This window comes from Sturnus vulgaris, chromosome 7, assembly GCF_052056855.1.
Source record: "Sturnus vulgaris isolate bStuVul1 chromosome 7, bStuVul1.hap1, whole genome shotgun sequence".
In the NCBI taxonomy this organism is placed as follows: domain Eukaryota; kingdom Metazoa; phylum Chordata; class Aves; order Passeriformes; family Sturnidae; genus Sturnus; species Sturnus vulgaris.
The window spans coordinates 26,195,939-26,213,596 of record NC_142249.1 but is presented as its reverse complement, the minus strand read 5'-3'; the positions used below and the strand labels follow the sequence as shown (position 1 = coordinate 26,213,596).

Below are 17,658 nucleotides of genomic sequence, written 5' to 3'. Positions count from 1 at the left end.
GCTTGCTCTGTGACTTTGTGACCTCAGCCAAAAAACAAAGCAGGGTTTCCAAAAAAAACCGCTGAGGAAAAACACACTCGCACCTCATTAGTTTTAGTATCTCCAGCTAATAAGCAGAAGTCATTTAAAGACTCATCTCATGCAGGCAACACGCCTGGAAGGATCAGAAATGAGAGATGCCTCCTGCAGCTGATTCCCGGGATGCCCCATTGGTCCCCAGAGCTGCAAGACTTCTGCTATTCTCCTCAGAACTGCAGCATCCCACAGCTAGCACACTAAAGGGAACGGGAGGAGGTGGGAGAGACATCCTTCACCTGCCACCTTCTGCCCACCCAGCACAGTCCCAGAGCTGTTCCCATGGACAGCCAGCATCACCCTCCACCAGCTTTGCATGTCCCTCTCAAGGTCAGGTTGCCCTGCAGAGCAGAGCCGGGTTCAGTAGCCCAGGGGCCTGGGGACAATATCATCCCTCCCAGCCAAAGACGTTCCAGGAGGCAGCAGCTTTGCCTCAGTGCCCAGAGGTGCTTGAACAGTAGTGACAATTCCCTCCAGTTTTTCCTCAGGGTGTCCCAAATTTTCTGATCACCCCAGAAACCCTCCAGCATTGCTGAGGGCAAATAAGGAGTTAAAATGCAACAAAAAGAGAGGTAAAAGCTTTCCTGGGAGAGCCAGGCTGCACGGAACAAGCCTGAACCTGAATATGGGCTTGTCCCTGCATCACCCAACAGTGATCGGGATGGGATCCCCATCATGGCTTGTGCAGTGTCCCAAACATTCATAATGGAGATCTCTGGGGTCCCACACCCACACTCACCGGCCAGGGGAGTCCCGTCAGTCCATGTCACCCCATCCAGCTGCAGCAGCTTCCCAAAACCACAGCCTTTCCCAATAGAGAGCTGATATGGGGAAACCAGGAATCACCCCCAGATCCCACATGGGTAAACTGAGGCACAAGAGGGCAAATAAGGTGGGGACACCAGAGCCCCTCTCCATCCCCATACCTGGATAGCAGTGAGCCCCTTGCTAATCCATTTCCACGCCATGGCGGGTCCACTCCTGGCACCCTCCAGCCCCGGGGGAGCGAGTGTCCACAGCTAGGGCCCTCCAGTGTCCCCTGCCCCAGCAAGAGCCCTTGAGCTCTGCCCTGCTCCCCCCTTCCCAACCGCAGCCGCGCTGCGTCTCTGCCGCCAGCCCCTGCACGAGGAAGAGTCAGCCTGCAATCAGCTGATAGAGCAAGCACTCCTGTTATTAAACACTCCTGCCTGCTGGGCTGGGAGACCTTGCAAACGTCCCCTGTGGAGACAGACTCCAGCCAAGCCAGTATAACCCAGTCCAGCCCAGCTCAGGACAGGCTGGTCCCAGTCATGTTGGGTTGAAGATCCCTCTGCCAACCCCATCAGGAATATGTCTTCCAGTCCCAACCTAGTTTTGCATGTCCTCAAGCTTCTGGCAGCACCCGAAACCTGCAGGCCCCTTCTGCTAGGAAAGAGTGAAGAAAGGCACAAAAAAAGTCTCAGAAATACCAAGTAACTTCCCTGAAAGACAGTAATGCAGCAAAGGAGGCCTCTGAAACATGTCCTGGACAACCAGAGGCATTGGGCAAAGCCAGATCTCAGGTGAAGAAGGCTTTCATCCACTTCCTCATGGGAACCATCATGCCTCCATCGCTTGGGTCCCAGCCCCAACACACAGGGAGGCCAGCAAGCTGGCTGCAGGCAGGGGGGAGCTGTCCACATTGACTTTGGCAGTGCATCTGTCTACACTGTCTTAGCAATTTCATGTCCACAGATTAAATAACAGATCCCCAGCTCCAAGACAAGAAAGCCAGCTTTGCAGCAAAAGCCTCAGCCCCCAGTATGCTGGGCTCCACAACCACCTCTGTCACCAACCCTGGGCATCTCACTCAGCCTTTGGCATGGCCATCATCACCTTGGCTGGCAGGGAGAGAGGACTTCAGGGTCCAGGTATGTTGGGAAACTACAGGAGCATTCCAGCTGAGGGATTTTGGCTGCAGGGGGTGCTTGCAGTAATGGGACAAGTACAAGTGACCCCCCCCAGGAGGTCTTGAGGCAGTGATCAGCCTCCGTGACTGGTTTCACTTACCAGGACTTCTACCTGCTTGGTGATGCTCTCCCCCAGGGATGGCTGCAGACAGGAGCAAGGAGAGAGTGAGAAAAAGGCAAGAGAGAGAGGAGAGATTGAGAGAGGAACACACACACACAGTGTGGCCAGGGTCAAAAGTTCCCCCTGACTATTTCTGGTACTTCCTAGGAAATGCAGCATGGTTCCGTTCCCCTCCCTGCCTGCCAACATATCTGGTCTTCCTGAATTCGGGGAATCCCCCAAAACCCAAGTGCAGAGTTGGGATACTCAGGTACCAAGGATGCTGCCATCCTGCCTCTCAGCCACCACCACTGGTACTGGACCACTGTTGCCAATGGGAAGCATTTGGCTGAACCCTGAGCCTGTTCCATTATGGGCACCTGGTGCCCTCCACATCTCTGGGATTCCAGCTGGATCCTCCATGGTCAGACCCTACAGCTGGGAAGTAAACAACAGGGCAAGCCCAGTGCAGTCCCACACCCAGCCTGGCAACTGGCCACCAGCAGGACCAGCTCCCCAAGATAAGCCTGATCCCACAGGGCCAGTGAAGAACCCCAGTGGGAGCAGAGCCAGGGCCTGAGATGTTCAAAATAGGGAAAACTTTGGTGACATGCCACTGGAGAGAGCTCTGAAAGGAGGCTGGGGACAGGAACTTAACTTCCTAGGGTGAGGGAAAGTGTCTGGATCCCAAATACAGGAAAAGGAGACAGATCTGGGAATGGTGGTTGTGGTGCCTGGAGGTGGCACAGCAAAAGGACCCAGCTGGGTGGATCCCCAAATGGGAGTCTTGGGACCAGGAGGATGGAGGTCACCCCCAAAACCAGGCTGCTCTACTCTTGGCAGCAGGGCCAGAGCAGACATTTCCATCCACGAGACAGGGCAAACCCCTTTCAATTTCCTCCTAAAGCCACAGTAACGGTCCCAGCTCAAAGCCAACACATTTTTGCTGTCGATAAGTGCCCAAGGAGGTTGGCAGGGACGTGGGGTGCAGGCAGAGATTAAACCCAGGGCAGATAACCACCACGGGGCCCCAGGGCAGGCAGCATGTTCCACTCCTACCCCATGCCCTCCCTCACTTGGGGTCTTGTGCTGCCCTCAGGAGCTTGCAGGTGGTCATGTCCTCTACCCACTTTTGAGGTAAGACCCCTGCCCAGCTATGGGCTGCCCAGCCCAGGGCCCCGTGTGAGGCACAGATATTGCAGCACTGCCAGGCTGCCGAGGCTGAGCTGAAATCCTGCCAGGGCCTCCTCTCCCCGGTGCCTGCCCCAGCAAGCCTTGGCACACGTCTGGAGCAAAAAGGAAGGGCTGTCACACCGGCCCCGGGCTATGCCAGTCTCCCTGCTGCCACGTGCCTGCTCTGCCTGCTGCCACGGGCATCACCAGGCTGAGGATGGGGCAGGGGAGCTACTCTGCTGGCAAGATGCTGCCTGGTAGGCACCATCATGTCCTGCTTCCCAAACCTCTCGCTGGGCATGGCCCTGCTCCAGGTGACATCCCAGTGCCTTGGTACCCCCAGAGCCCAGTCACGGCCTGAAGCAGTGTGGCAAAGGAGTGTGGCTGTCTGCCCAGTACCCCCACACCCGCCCCCCCCAGGACAGGGTGAACGGAGATGATGCATCCAGCTGTTCTCCTGGTGTCCAGAGAGGACAGGGTGGGAACAGCCTGTGTCGCCCTGGCTCCAGCAGATTATAAAGGCCCCCAGGACAGACAATAGTAGAGGGGGACAATAATGAGAGCTGCAAATGCACGGCCTTGGGCGCCCTGAGCCAAAGGCACATCTGGTACAGCCATCTCCGCGTGTGCAAGAAACCGCCCCAGCTCTGGCCAGGGAGGGAAGGCTCTCTGAGCCAGGGGACCCCAGAGCCCTGGATGGTCACGTCCTATCTGCCTGTCCCTCTCAGTAACCCTGCAAAAACTCTTCCCTGAAAGCTCTAGCTCCAGGAGTCCCATGATGGCTGGGCTGCTCCAACTTTTGCTGCTCAGCTGTGGGATGCCCTTCAGCCAGCAATGGTGGGGGACACAGCACCAAAACAGGGATGCCGTTATCCCCAGCTCAGAACCCCTGTGGTTTTGAGGGTGGAAGATTCATATCCTGAAGCCCTGGGACAGAGAAAGCTCCATATCTAGAGCAGGATGCTTTAGCATCCCCAGAGCCCTGGCTGTCACCCATGGCTCACAGTGGAGGTGTCACTTACCAGCTCATAGTTGACAGAGGGGGAGCAGGGGGTCACAGCCTGCAAGGAAGCAGAAGAGAGCCAGGATTAGTCCCTGAACACCTTGTCCAACACAGGGCACGGGAAGAGGCTGGAATGCAGCATTCACCCTCCACTCACCCCACAAGAAATACCACCTAAGCAAATGACAGGGGCATCCACTGCCTTGCCACTCCAGGCAGGAGCATAGGCAGCACCCCAAAGTCAAGGCTGGCTTCCTGGGAGTTGGGAGCGGGCTCAGGGCCATGGCAGCTGTGCTATTTGTCCTTGGCCAGGGAGCCAGGACAGCCCCAGCCCCAGCCTGGGTGGGCATGGCGAGCACAGCAGGGCACAGCACAGGGCGGGTGCCTGATGCCAAGAGCAGCTCCTGGAACAAACGCCAGCCCAGCCTCATGAGCTCCTGCAGCCGCCAGCTGAACAGCCCGGCTATTGTTACCTTAATTACCAGCGGCAATTACTGACAATTAACCTTGGGTTTTGCGTGCACCCCAGTCCGTCGGGAAGCAGCAGCATGCCAGGGTGGGAGAGGCAGCGCCTCGTCGGTGCTGGCACAGTGGGCACAGGCACTCCAGCTCTGTGCTGGCCCAGAGATGCCAGCAGTAGTGGGAGGGTGTGATTTGGGGCACTTTGTCCTCTACAAATTCCACCGGGAGCAGTGACCCCTCAGTAAGCCATCCCCTGCCCCATCCCAGGATAGTGCCAAGATAACAAACACCACTCAGGGGCTGGTCCCCTACCACGGCAGCATGGGGACCCAATGCACCCCACCCTGCCTCTCCTGCCCCGGGCCATAAAAAGAAGGATGTGCCCAAAGCACCCCACTTGGAGCACCCATATCTCATCCCATCCTGGTCCCCAGAGCACGAGGCCCAGCGCCTGCTCCCCTCTCCGACTGCCAGCCTTTTCCCATCCTGTCTCACTGTTTTCTTCAGGGGTTCCTCCTCCTCCCGCTCCCTTCCCCTGTGCATTATTATTATGATTTTATTCTAATGCAGAAACGCTTCCATAAAAGGCCCTTTTCCCTGCCCCGCGGCGCTGGCCCCGCGCCAGCCTCCCTGGAATGTTCTCCGGCAGCGAGCCGCTGCTGCGGACGGAGCCGACGAGGGCTGTGCCATACCCTGCACCGTGCCCCGCACACTGCCGTGCTCTCCCCCTGGGGATGCTCAACAAGCGTCCCTGACCCCGCTCAGCCCCAGGGCCAGAGATGGGGGGAAATGCGCAGCTACCCCACAACAGGGCACATTGGTCCCATAGCCAGGTAGGGTCCTTGCCCAGTGTTCCTCTGCTGTCGGCATGAGGAAGTTTACAGGTTATAAATGCACCTCTGGCTGGAAAAGGGAAACAACTGGGGTGCCTGTGGTCGCATTTCCCTGCCCTTAAGGATTCTCTTATGTCTAATATGGGCTTGTGCTCACCAGACATCACTCTTCCCACCCACAGGAGACAGCAACTCAGGCTGTATGGCACTCTTGTATCCCAGAAAGGCAGTTTTACAGGGACTGCAGGAATGTAAAGCTGTTTCCCTCTCTCAGTTTGGCTCAAACATGCCCCTAGTTCAAGGATAAGAAGGAAGACCCTGCCCCAGACAATGGACCCTTCCCTAGGAAAGTCCAGTTCCCGACCTAGAGGTGCAGAGCACTCCTCAAGCCCCGCAGGACCCGTGAGAGTATCACTCCGTACAGGACTGCAGCGACCCCCAGAACAGCCACCATCTCTGTCCTCAGGGATTCCTGCATCCCTCCGTGCAGGGAGGGGTGGGAAAGGCAGGGGACCCGCACACCCCTGGTCCAGGCTTCGCTTTGCCGTGGCAGACACAGCGGCCTTTCTTCTCCCCCTCACCGGTGTTTGCATTCCTGCCGGCTGGCCCCCGCCGCCGACCCCACCGCCCAGCAGCCCTGCCCAGGAATGCGAGGAACGAGGCGCAGCAGGGCTGCCGCCCACCCCACCAGCCCCCCATGGTCCCCCACCCGCCCACTCGGCCCCCCAGGTCGTAGCCCCATCCTTCCCAGCAGCCACATCCACGAGCTGTGCCTTGAGACCCGAGTTTTGCCAAGCAGAAAAATCAGTTTCCCAGCAAACGAGGCCCCATGGCCACGAGTGATAGGAGTCTCTGATGTCTCATAAAGGGTTGGGCACACCCTGCAGCCTTCCGCTGGAAAGCGATGATGGGCTCGCTTGCTCATCACCAGCTGTCACTATACCTAGAGAAACTCGATACCCTTGACATGTCCAAGCCCAGAAATAAACACCTGGCTGGCAAACCCCTGACAGTCCCTGGCCACACTGCCATGATGCAGAGTAGCTCATGCGATCCATCTTCCACCTAACCCCTCCACTGCAGCTCAGGGTCTGACCTCTGCACCACAGATCCCAACAGGACTTCAGCACCGTTTCACAAGAACTGAGCGAGGCTGGAGGAATGCAGACATCCACCTCCTATCCAGGGATGAGACACTTCAGAGCCTTCTCCATGCTGCAAACACTGCTCACACCTCCCTCCCTCAGCACCTCCTTCCTCTGCCTCCTCCTCCCTCAGTAAAACAATCCTTGCACTCATGGAAGTGCCCAGGGCCACTGTCAGGTCGTGCTCCAGCAGAGCATCCCCATGGGTTGTAGCCCCAACCTGAAAGATGCCAGCAGGGCTGGGGAAAAACAAACCTCCATGGAGGGGCCCTGCGATTCAGGAACGGGCTGGATCAGTGCAGCACTGGGCGTGCTGGGGTCTCCCCAGCTGGGCTGCTGGAGCCGGGCAAGCACTGGCCCACAGCCCACAGCATGGCCCGTCCAGCTGCCGGTGGGTGATCCAGGCCCATCTCTGACGCATATCCCTTCCTTTGGGTGGCGGTTTTTGTTTTTCCCTTCCCCAGGAGCTCCGATAAACATTCCGGAGCCGGACGATATCCGGGCTGGTGCTGACCCTTACTATGCCAGGAGCAGATGCAGCACCAGCTATTCCAGCCCTCACACAGACTCCTTCACACCAGAGATGCTTCCTATGGCCAGGGACTGAGATCCTGGCAAGCCAGCCCAGCTGGCGTGGTTGGAACTGGAGATACTGTTAAAAGGGACACTGACATCCTGGACCCTCCCAAAACAAGCCAGCTTCATGGTCCCACTATTTAGAAAGAATGTGGACCCCAAGAGAGGGAATCAAGGCACGCTACTCCCTCCAGCCCTGGAAGTGGTTCCCCTGCCCAAGCCACCCTGTGGTCTGGAAATGCAGTTGTCAAAGAGGAATGTGAATTAGTGGCCACACTGGCCCCACAGGACAATGCTTGGGCAGCACAAATGCCAGCTCAGCCCACGTGATCCCACCTCATGGGGTCTCACATCACCCCACGAGGGACCACTTCCTCCTAAGCAAGTTCATCTCAGCTTTGTGCAGCTGGGCTGCAAATCACTTCCACGTGCACCCCATGACTCTCTGCTCACCCCGAGACTCTGCCTCAAGCAAAGGGGATCCCAGGGACAGCCACGGGTCACAGCAACTTCCCCAGCCATTCCCAGAGCCTCACCAGTCCCTCCAGCCCAGCCACAGCCACCAAGCCCTGCCTAGCTCTCTCTTAGACGCAGTGTGGGACAAAGCGTGAGCTGCCATCAGGCACCTCACAGCAGAAGACACTTTTAGGGGACAGGTTGAGACCACTAAACTGGGGATGCTGGAGAAGGTTTTTCCCCTACTCCCCATTCCAGCTGCAGCATCCTTCTCCCCTCTCAGGCATAAGGGACTACGGTGTCTCTGCTCTGGTCACCCCCCCGCCCCGCACAGGGGTCAGGTACCCTCTGCCCATACCACGTGCTAGCTGCTCCTGCCCTAACATTTTTTTGCAGCTCTGGCAAAACTCCTGTTTATGCAACATGTCCCCGGCGGGAGGACGGCATGTTTCCATGCACACCCGTTCCCCCCCCTCCAGCTCCACCCTGCCCAGCACAGCCCCGGTGTGTGAGGCACAGGGCAGTCACACAAAACCCCAGACGTCTGGCACGGGGGTCCCAGGGAGGGGGCAGCACCCCGTGCACTACACAGCCCCTCTCTGCCCCCACCAGTGTCCAGGGGTGCTGCTTTTGGGAGTTCTTCCATCGGGTGGGGGGTAACTGGCAGATGCGCTGAAGGGCAGGGGAGCGGCTTGGCCAGCGGCTCAGGGTGAGTCAGACTGGGCTGATGCTGGGGCATGGAGGTCTCACTGCTCCCAGGCTTCCCTCCAAGCATCCCCAGCCCGCCCTGCAACTGGGTCAGGGACTGTCACTGTGCCATCCCTTCCATGCCTGGAAGCCTGGCCAGCACCCATGCCAGGGCAGAGACTATCAAATCTACCCAGCCCCTTCATTGCCCAGGAGATGCTGGGGGCAGCAGAGAGGGTACCACAGAGCAAAGAGCCGTTCAGGGATGTCCCCCAAGCTGGGACAAACGCTATCTCCTCTGTCTCTCCCTTGGTATGTTGAGGAGGAGCCGCCCTGTGGCCCATCCCCGCCAGGAAGGCGGCAGCAGGACCAGGACAGAGGTTACCCAGTACACACAGCCCTGCAAATCAGGGATGAAATGCCACAGGGGACACCAGCCGTTCCACCCCACAGTGGCCGTGGGCCACACTGCACCTGGGACGTCCTGGGACACACAGTGCACTGGGAGAGTGATGGACCCCAGCAGCTCATGGCTGGCCTGGCCAGCAGCCCTGACAGAGGGATATGGGACAGGACAGGGAAAAGAATGTACAGAGAACCTTCAAGGGGTTGCAATGGAGGCAGCTGCACCAAAATAGCCCTGGTTTCAACCCAAATAAGGGCAGGTCCCGGCTCCGGGGCGGTTTCAGCAATTAGCCTCAGTGCTGCCAAGTGCAGATGAGGGAAAGGGAGAGGAGGTAGCATCCCTAACCCGGTTGGGGGGAGAAGAGTGTTTTTGGGGGTCAGGAGAGGGACAGAGATGCCTTCACATGACCAGGACAGGGACTGTCCCTGCTTTGCTTGCAGGCGCTGGCTCGGCACGGGGCCGGCCACAGGCAGGGATATGCTGTGCTCCAGTGCCTAAAAAGGCAACATCTGGAGGCAGCAGGTCTGGATCCAGCCCCACGGGCCAGCACGCGCCTGCCTGGCTCTGGCCCCACAGCCCCAGCCCTGCCCTGCTCTGCCCTGCCACCACCAGCACACATGTGCTGCCATACCACTGAGGGGACACCACTCAGCCCAGTCCCATGGGGACCTCACAACCAGCCTAGGGGGGAGTTTGGGGTCACTGCCCCTCTCGGCACCAGCCTTCCCCAAGGAAAAGTACCAGGATCCCCCCCACTCCCTCAGCAACTCTGCAGCTAAACCAGACACCACGATTGCCAGGGAGCAGCTTCTGCAGGGATAGGCTGAGAACAGAGTCACACCAGGAGTGCTGGGACAGACTCTGCTGCAGGGGGTTTCTCCAGGACTGGTCCATGAACTGTTTCTGACATTGGACTGGGCAGTGCATGGATGCTTACATGAGCCTGGGCAGCAACTGGGTTCTCATCTGGGGCTGGTCTGTGCATAGATTCTCACCTAAGATTAGTAAATGCATGGATTCTTACACAGGATTGGACAGCACATGGATTCTTAGATGGGATTAATCACTCCCCAGATTGTCCCATAGGACTGGTCAATCCATGGATTCTGACAGGCAATTGGTCAGAGCACTGACTCTCCTGCAGGATTGGTCAGAGCAGTGATTCCCACACAGGATTGGCTAGCACACGAATTCTCACATGGCACTGATCAACAAATGGATTCCGGCATGGCACGGCACTGGCTGGAGCATGGGCTCTCCTGTAGCACTGGTCAGCACACCAGCCTGTCAGCAGCCTGTTACCCACCGTGAGCCCAGGGCAGGATCCTTCCCACAGATCCATTCTGGTGGAGCATCGGGCAAACCCTTTTCTGTGCACTCAGACCCCACTGCACACTTTGGCCTGCCTCCCAGCATCAGGAGCATCTGCCAGTGCCCATGGGTCTGGAACCCACCTCGAGGGGAGTAAGGTGCCAAAATAAGCCCTGGCCGCCCCGAGGGGTCTTAGCCCCCCAGTACTGAGCCCAGGGGCTGTACTTGGGAGAGAAAGGCCCAAGGCAGATGGAGACTAGAGTCAATGCTGTGTCCTCACCCTGCAGGATGGAGCTGAAAACACTACAGTGAAATTGAAATGCTGAGCAGCACCTCCAAAACTGGTGTCCCCCCCATCTGTAGTTTTGAGGAGATGAGGGAATAGGAGGGAGAAGTGGAGACAAAGATACTCCCTCCTACCCAGAGCTGTGCTGTGGGACTGCTCTTCTCGCTTGTGTCCCAAACCCATCAGGGGAGTTCCAATGCTGATCAGGGTCTGCCAGCACTGTGACCAGATACCCGGGAGACGGGCTGCACAAGGCAGCATAGTGGCAAAGCAAGAAGGAGGGCCAAGGGCCAAGGACAGGAGCAAATGGGTCCCCCAACTCGGGACCCCAAAAGGACATGTTGGGGAGCACAGCTCCAAGGCCCAGGACCTTGCTCGGGGACAGCAGGATCACTAAGAAGAGGCTTCATTCGAGCGGGTGAGAGCTGGAGGCTCCTTTTCTACTGATACACTTTCCCTGGGGGTGGCTTCAGACTCCGGACAGGACACACATCTTCCCAGTGCCATCACGCAGTAGGGACAAGACGTGCCTGCTTGGCTGCCCCCCAGAACGCCCAGACTCGAGTGCCATGAGCACCCAGGGGGCGCAGCCACTGTCACTCCACTGTCCCTGCCAGCTGTCCCCCGGCACACGCACTGGGGTCACCGCTCCCGCACCAGGGCTGACGCCAGCACCGAGCGCACTCAGACGCCCGGGAACGGAGCACTTCTCTTTTTTCCCTTGTTTTCCCCTTAAACTCAAGCGGGCTGATGCCTCCCTCGCTCGGTCGTTTCCTCTCCCAGAAGTACAGCCCAAAAACATCTGCGCTGGGACCTGCCCTGACGGAGTTAACCCTCTGCGGGCCCGGCGGCGCCGAGGGGCCGGGGATCCCTGCCCGGGGGGCGGCGGGGGGGGCTGGCACCCGCCGGGGCTGCCTCGCCACTCATTAACTCGCAGTTTAACCATTGACGGTCTCGCCGAGGAGGGGGTTAACCCATGGGCTGCGGGGTGGGCAGCCCCCCACTGCCTCCTCCCCGCGGGGGTGACAGGCGCCCGGCATCGCCCTCCCGGCTGCGGGGCGGGAGCGGGGTGCCGGGGGCGGACCCCGCTTTCCCGCGCACTCCTTGCTCCACGGGGACGTGTCCCTACGAACTTCGGGAACGGGGGGGAAGATGCAAACCCCAGCGCCTGAATGTCCCCCTCCGGGGCACCCTGAGAATCACTGACCCTGGCACGGGGAGCGGCACGGGGGGCACGACCCCCGGAGCCGCTCACAGGTCCCTGCCGGCAGCAAACCGGCCCTCACCCCCTGTCCACGTCCTCCTCTCTGCGAGCACCGCATCGCCCTCTTTCAAGCCCCCCCGCACCCCGAGACCCCCTCCGGTGACAGACAGCTGCGGACCCCCCCAACTAGGGGGGCAGCACCCCCTTCCACGCACCACCCCATCACCGCTCGGACACTACGCGTGGCCCCCGCCCCCTGGAGAGATGACACCCCCTCCAGCACCCCCCCGTCCCGGGGGCCTGGGGACCCCTGTGCCCTCCCCACCCGCCCGTACCTGGTTCATGACGCTCCCGAAATCCATCCGGGGTCTCGGCTGCCTACATCCGAGAGGGACGGCAGCGCAGCCTCACCTGGCCCGGGGGGCGCGGGGGGCGGCCGGAGGGGCCGCGGGGGGCAGGCGGGAGCCCAGCGTCGCCCGGGCGGGCAGGCGTGAAGGCAGACTGCAGGCAGAGCCCCCCTCCCTCCCCGGGCCAAGCCTGGAGAAGGAAGGAAGGAAGGAGGGAGGGAGGAGGGAGGGGAGGGAAGGAGGGGGAGAGCCGAAGGGTTTCGCTCCCCAGAAGCGGGACCCCGGCGACGGAGGGGCGCAGGGAGGTCCCGCCGGCTCCCCGCTCCCCTCCGCACCCCCGGAGCGGCCGGGGGCTGGGGAGCCCGGGGGCGCCGGCCCCGGCCCTGGGGAGGAATGGGGTCCCGGTCGACTTTTTCCACCGCTCCCCTCCCTTCTCTCGCTTCTTCTCCCTCTTTCTTCTCCTCTTCCCTCTCCCCAGCTGCACGGCGCGCTCCAAGTCCGGCCCCGCTCCGCTCCCCTCGCCTCCCCCAAAAACGCCCTTAAAGGCAACCGGGAGCCTGACTCGAGCAGCTGGACCTGGGGTAGAGGTGCCGGCAGGTGGGCAGACCCCCCCCCCCCCCCCAAAAAAAAAATTACCCTCCCACACCTCCGCCAGCTCCCCCTCCAAAGCTGCTCGCCCCCGGAGCCGAGGGGCCGCGGCGGGCGGCGGGGTGCAGCGGGGTCGGGGCCTTATCGCCCCGCGTGACGCCACCGGCGTCCCTGTGCCCTTGGCGGGGGGGTGGCACGGACCGGAGTGTGGGGCCCTGCTTGGGGCCTGCCTGGCACCCCCTGGCACAACTTGGTGCCCCTCGCCATATGCGGGACCAAGTGCCCAACTAGTGGTCCTTGGGTGTCCCACACCCCCAGTGTTGGGGAGGATGTGAAGATTTATCAACCCGCCTCTCAACTAAAAATCAAAGCCAAAATGCTGGAAAAGCCCCGTCTGTCCTATAGCACGTAAAGTCATGCCAGTCCCAGCTTGTCTGTCCCAAACCTGGAGTGTGCCCAGCATCCCCCTGGCCTTCCTCCTGTCTCCTTTCCTCCTCCTTCCTTCTCCTCCTCCTCCTGGGGGGGCTGCATGTCCATGGATGGAGCCCTGGTCTCCCTTGCTGCCCCTGGGGCAACCCAGCTCCAGCCCTGCTATACAAGTAAGTGCTCAGTGCTAGGAGATCCCACAGACAAGAGGGGAAGCCCACCAGCAGCGGCCCAGAGAGTGGCAAGCTGGCCAGGGAGGCAGCGAGCCAGGCACCCGGCCCAGTGCTGTTGACATTTTCTCACCCAACGCCTCCCCGTTCCTGTTTGCATTTCCGTCCTGAAGCTGTGGGCTCAGCCAAAAGGCTGGAACTGGCTCTGCTGGAGCAGTGCAGGACCCCAACACCCCTCCTACCTCACCACTCCTTCAAAAGTTACCAAGGAGGGGTCTGTGGTAAGGGGTTCTCCCATTGCCCACTTCCAAGTCCCCCCAAGGGACACCACCCCTGTGAGTACATTCCAGTTCAAGGAGATCTTTTCCAGTCCATCCATGCCTCAGTTTCCACAGCAACCCAACAGTGCCATGGGATGGGAGCACCAAAAGGCACTGTGGACCCTTCCTGTTGCCAAGGACAAAGCGCCAGAGCCAAACATCTCTGGAGGGCATCTCTTCACACCCCTCCCAAGCAAGCACCAGGCAGCCCTTCTGCCCTCCCCAGCACCCAACAGCACAGGGTCAGATCCCAACAGCCACCACTCTAGGGAAAAAAACCCATGACCAGGATCCACTGACACCCTTAAACAAGTCCCACCATCACCACAGCCCACAAAAATCAGGCATCCCAAAAAGATGGTAGTGCTGCAACAAGGATGGAGGGGCAATGAACATCCTGCACCAGTAGAGCACAGTATGGACCCCAGCCCAGCTCCAGCACAGACCCCTGCACAGGCCCCAGAGCCTCAAGAGAAGGCCACAGGATGGCTCCCAGGCCCTGGGAAACATCAGCAGAGGAAAAACTGGGGCCAAATGGGAAAGTATCAGCAACTGAATGGGATGGAAATGAGTGGGTGAACGAAGGGCACTGATAGCACGTCCCTGTCCTGGTCCCCGGGGCAGTGACAGGAACTGTCCCCTAGGGACATGACGTGTCCCTTTCACAGGACACAGCCAGAGAAGTTCTGAAAACATCCTTGAACTACAGCTGCCAAAGTATCTCTTGGAGCCATAGGGTCAAAGTGCCAGTGGGAGCAAGTCCAGCAGTCTGCAAAGTAGCTCCAGTGACTCCCAGCCCCCCAGACAAACCCCCCCCACACACGTGAAACAGCTCCTCTGTGACCCAAAACAAACACCCTTGAGCATCGTTACCCCAGATGTCACTGGAAGAAAGGAGACCTGGGGACCAGGCATCCAGGTGTGGTTCATCTCCAGAGATTAAAGCACACAGGAGATAAGCCCCAGTGCAGGGTCTGTAGAGCTCCTCTTGAGCCCGAACTTTCAGTTGTTTTGGGATCACTGCCACCTCTTGGAGGATCCTGGGAGTCCCCAGGAACACAGCACCCCTTCCAGGGCAGGTCTCAGGAGGAGTGGCCATGAGGGATGCAAACTCATCTGGCCTGGGAAGGGGGAAAATCAGTGAGAAATGAGGCAGGCCTGGACCCTGCTTCCCAGCACGACAGGGCTCTGGGAAGATGGATGCAGCCCTGGGAGCTACTAAGGAGGGGGGCTGGTGGTCCCTGCTGCCTAATCTGACACTTCCCAGGCCAGTCCTGGCCAGTGTTCACCAGTGCAGTGAGTATGGGCAGTCTCAGCATCCCTTCCCTGCCCATCCTCTCTGTGCATCACCCCGAGGGTGCAGAGAAAGGCCCCAGCCCTCCAAGCAGCCGAGCCGGCCCCCCACTGGAGCTGAAAAGCCGAATATTTGGGCAGTGACGTAAAGAAGGGGAAAACGGAAAGAGGCAAGGAAAAAAAACAAAGCCCCCTCCAGGACCTGCTGCACAAATACGACCTGGCACAGCACCGCGGCAGGGCTGAGCCCCACAGCCCCCGTCCCTCCACCCCAGCTGGGCTCATGCCAGGGTCAAGGACATATTCCTGCACTATTCCTTCCCACCCCCGCCCCGCCCACTCTGTTGTGGAGACATGGGGTGTTGCTAATTACCTGTGCCAAAGCACTGGGGGAGTGCCTTTGGACGGGGGCACTGGGGACAGGGACCTGACGGGCAGCTCCCGTGTGACCAGTACGTCATCCCCTGATACACGGGGAGGAAGCAGAGTGGCTGGGGCAGGGAGCAAGGAGCAGGGACCGGACAGCCACAAGTCCCACAGCAAGAGCCAAATGCAGCTGGGACATGGATATCCCCTCCTTGCAGCCCCTGTTCCTGGCACAGCCACCAGGAACCTGCAGTCCACAGCCTGGCCATACCCCCAACACTGCCTGGGCCCTTGGCCGTGGCACGGCTGGAGGGTGCCGATCACCAAGAGTCACACCTTCCCAGAAGTGTCCAACCACTCCTTGCCTCAGTTTCCCTTCCTAGTTCTGACTTGCTTTACAAACAGGAGGTATCCCCAGCACCAGCTGAGGGGTGGCACATCCCCTCACCACCACCAGCACCACACCATGCCATGGGTCCTACAGCTTTCCAAGGGCCCATCAATGCCGCGGGCACTGGGAGCGATTGCTCTGGCCGGGACATGCCTCACTGCCCAGCCCTGGCCCTGCTCCAGCCCCCGGTTTAATGATGGACAAACCTGCCCCCCCCAGAGTCCCATCGCAGGGGGCACTTGAAAAACAACCCAGGCCTGGCATGAGGCCAGCAGGGATGGATGGCAGTGGACTGGGAGCACGTGCATGTGACCACCCATCCATCTGTGTGCGAGCGTGCTCATGCACACAGATGGATGTTCTTGCACACATGTGGATTTCCCTGCAGCTCATGCACTCGTGCATGCATCTGTGAGCACACACGGTCACACACACAAACACGTTTACATACACAGGAAAACGCACACGTGGCCCAGCAGCCTGGCATGGCTCCAATGCACACTTTCAGCTCCCCAGGAAGAGACACTGGGGGGACAACCCTTAGACCCCTTGGCCCCACGCTATGTGATGTGCCTCAGTTTCCCCTCTTGACACAGCCCAGCACCCTCACTCCCCCAGCACTGGTGGGCCCCTGTGTGGCAGGGGCGAGCAGGGCAGGCTGGAGCCTTGCCAGGCCCAGGGGTTGGCATAGGCGCCATTTCCCAGAACCAAGCACCAGCAATCGCCAGCCGATTCAGCAGCCAAACACCACAGCGTTCCCTGTCCCCCAGCCAAACCATCCATCATGGGGCCAGCTCCCACTACAGGAAGCAGCATAGTCCCCCATCTTTCCTCAGCCTCTCCAACCAGCATCACGGCAAAATCCAGCCACAGTCAGGCTGAAGGCATTCCGAGGGACGGGGATGCTCCTAGGATATCCCTTGATTTGGGACATGCCTGCATGGCTGCATTGCTTGGAGCTCTCCTCGGTCAGGAGAGCAGTGTCACCACCAGACCCTGGCTGTCCCGCTGCTGGCATATGCCACCCATGGCACAGGCTCACCCATGCCTGAACACAGGCACAGAAGTACTGCACCCCACACCACGTTCCCTGCCTCCTGCTGTCCCCAGGCATGGCTCAGTGACTCAGTTTCTCCACTTTTCAAAGGAAGATACACCCCCGCAGCTTTGGGCAGGCAGTTTTGGTGCAGGGAAGGAGGGAGGGGGCAGGCTGTGTGTGTCACATACATACCACTGTCCATCCATCCAACCGTCCCTCTCGGAGAGAGGGAGGGAGGTTTGCTAAGCAAGGAAAAATCCCTGAGCAGAGGCACAGGGTGCAAGAAGGGCCTTACATGGGCATGGGAACAGTGTTGTGCTTCCCAGCTGATGAGTGTGCAGCTGCCCTGGCCCCTCCACAGCCACCCACGGGCACCAGGCATCCCACCAGCATCACCGCCAGCACAGGACAGTAGGTTTCACCACTATTCCCCCACTGTCTTTCAGGCAGGATGGAAACTTGAGGGATGCAGGTCACTGCCAGGGCACAGGTCCTGCCCTCCTTGCTACAGCTCTGCCTGCTCACTGCCTTCTCATGGAGGGGGCACTCACCAGCCCCCCCAAAAGCTCCCAGGTGTCCCCACATACACTCCAATGCCCCCCTCCCCTTATCCCAATCACACTCATGGTACCCTCTGGCACGCCATACTGATTACCAGCAGTACAACTCTACACTCCCATCTGTTCCCCCTCCCCTATACCTGGTCCATTTGAGGTTTTAAGTGGGGGCTTTCCCCCAGCTGGGCCAGGATGCAGCTGCCTGGGAGCTGCGCATGCTATGGGACAGAACAAAGAGGTGGAGCAAGTCCAAGGAGGTAAATATGGGGACCAAAGAGCATGGTGGGGGACACTCCAGGGTCAGGAGACACCAGAGCCAGGGGACACCAGGACCTTGGCAGCATATCCAAGGCAGGAAGAGGAAGCATTGCAGAGTGCAGTTGCCAGCACTTTGAGGGTGAGTCCATCTTCCCTCTCCAAAGTATCCTGGAGGTGCAGGGGTTAAACACGAGGGACTTCAGGTATACAAGAGGCCATTTTTGCTCCATGCCAAGCCCCCTCCCCACATGCACTCTC

General features: G+C 59.6%; 1 protein-coding gene across 9 annotated transcripts in view; it reads right to left on the bottom strand.

The window, feature by feature from the left end:
- TNS1 (tensin 1) overlaps window positions 1-17,658 on the bottom strand; it is a 62,267-nt gene that overhangs the window by 41,836 nt on the left and 2,773 nt on the right. For 3 of the 9 annotated variants that reach the window (XM_088168223.1, XM_088168214.1, XM_088168217.1), the window contains exons 3-4: window positions 4,299-4,337; window positions 2,104-2,145 (exon numbers count right to left, since the gene is read on the bottom strand). In XM_088168223.1, coding sequence (XP_088024349.1) covers window positions 2,104-2,145; window positions 4,299-4,337 — 81 coding nt within the window. Of the gene's footprint in view, window positions 1-814; window positions 946-1,001; window positions 1,613-2,103; window positions 2,146-4,298; window positions 4,338-11,980; window positions 12,240-17,658 lie in introns of those variants that run through there. The other 6 variants (XM_088168215.1, XM_088168222.1, XM_088168216.1 and 3 more) reach the window with 5 other exon arrangements.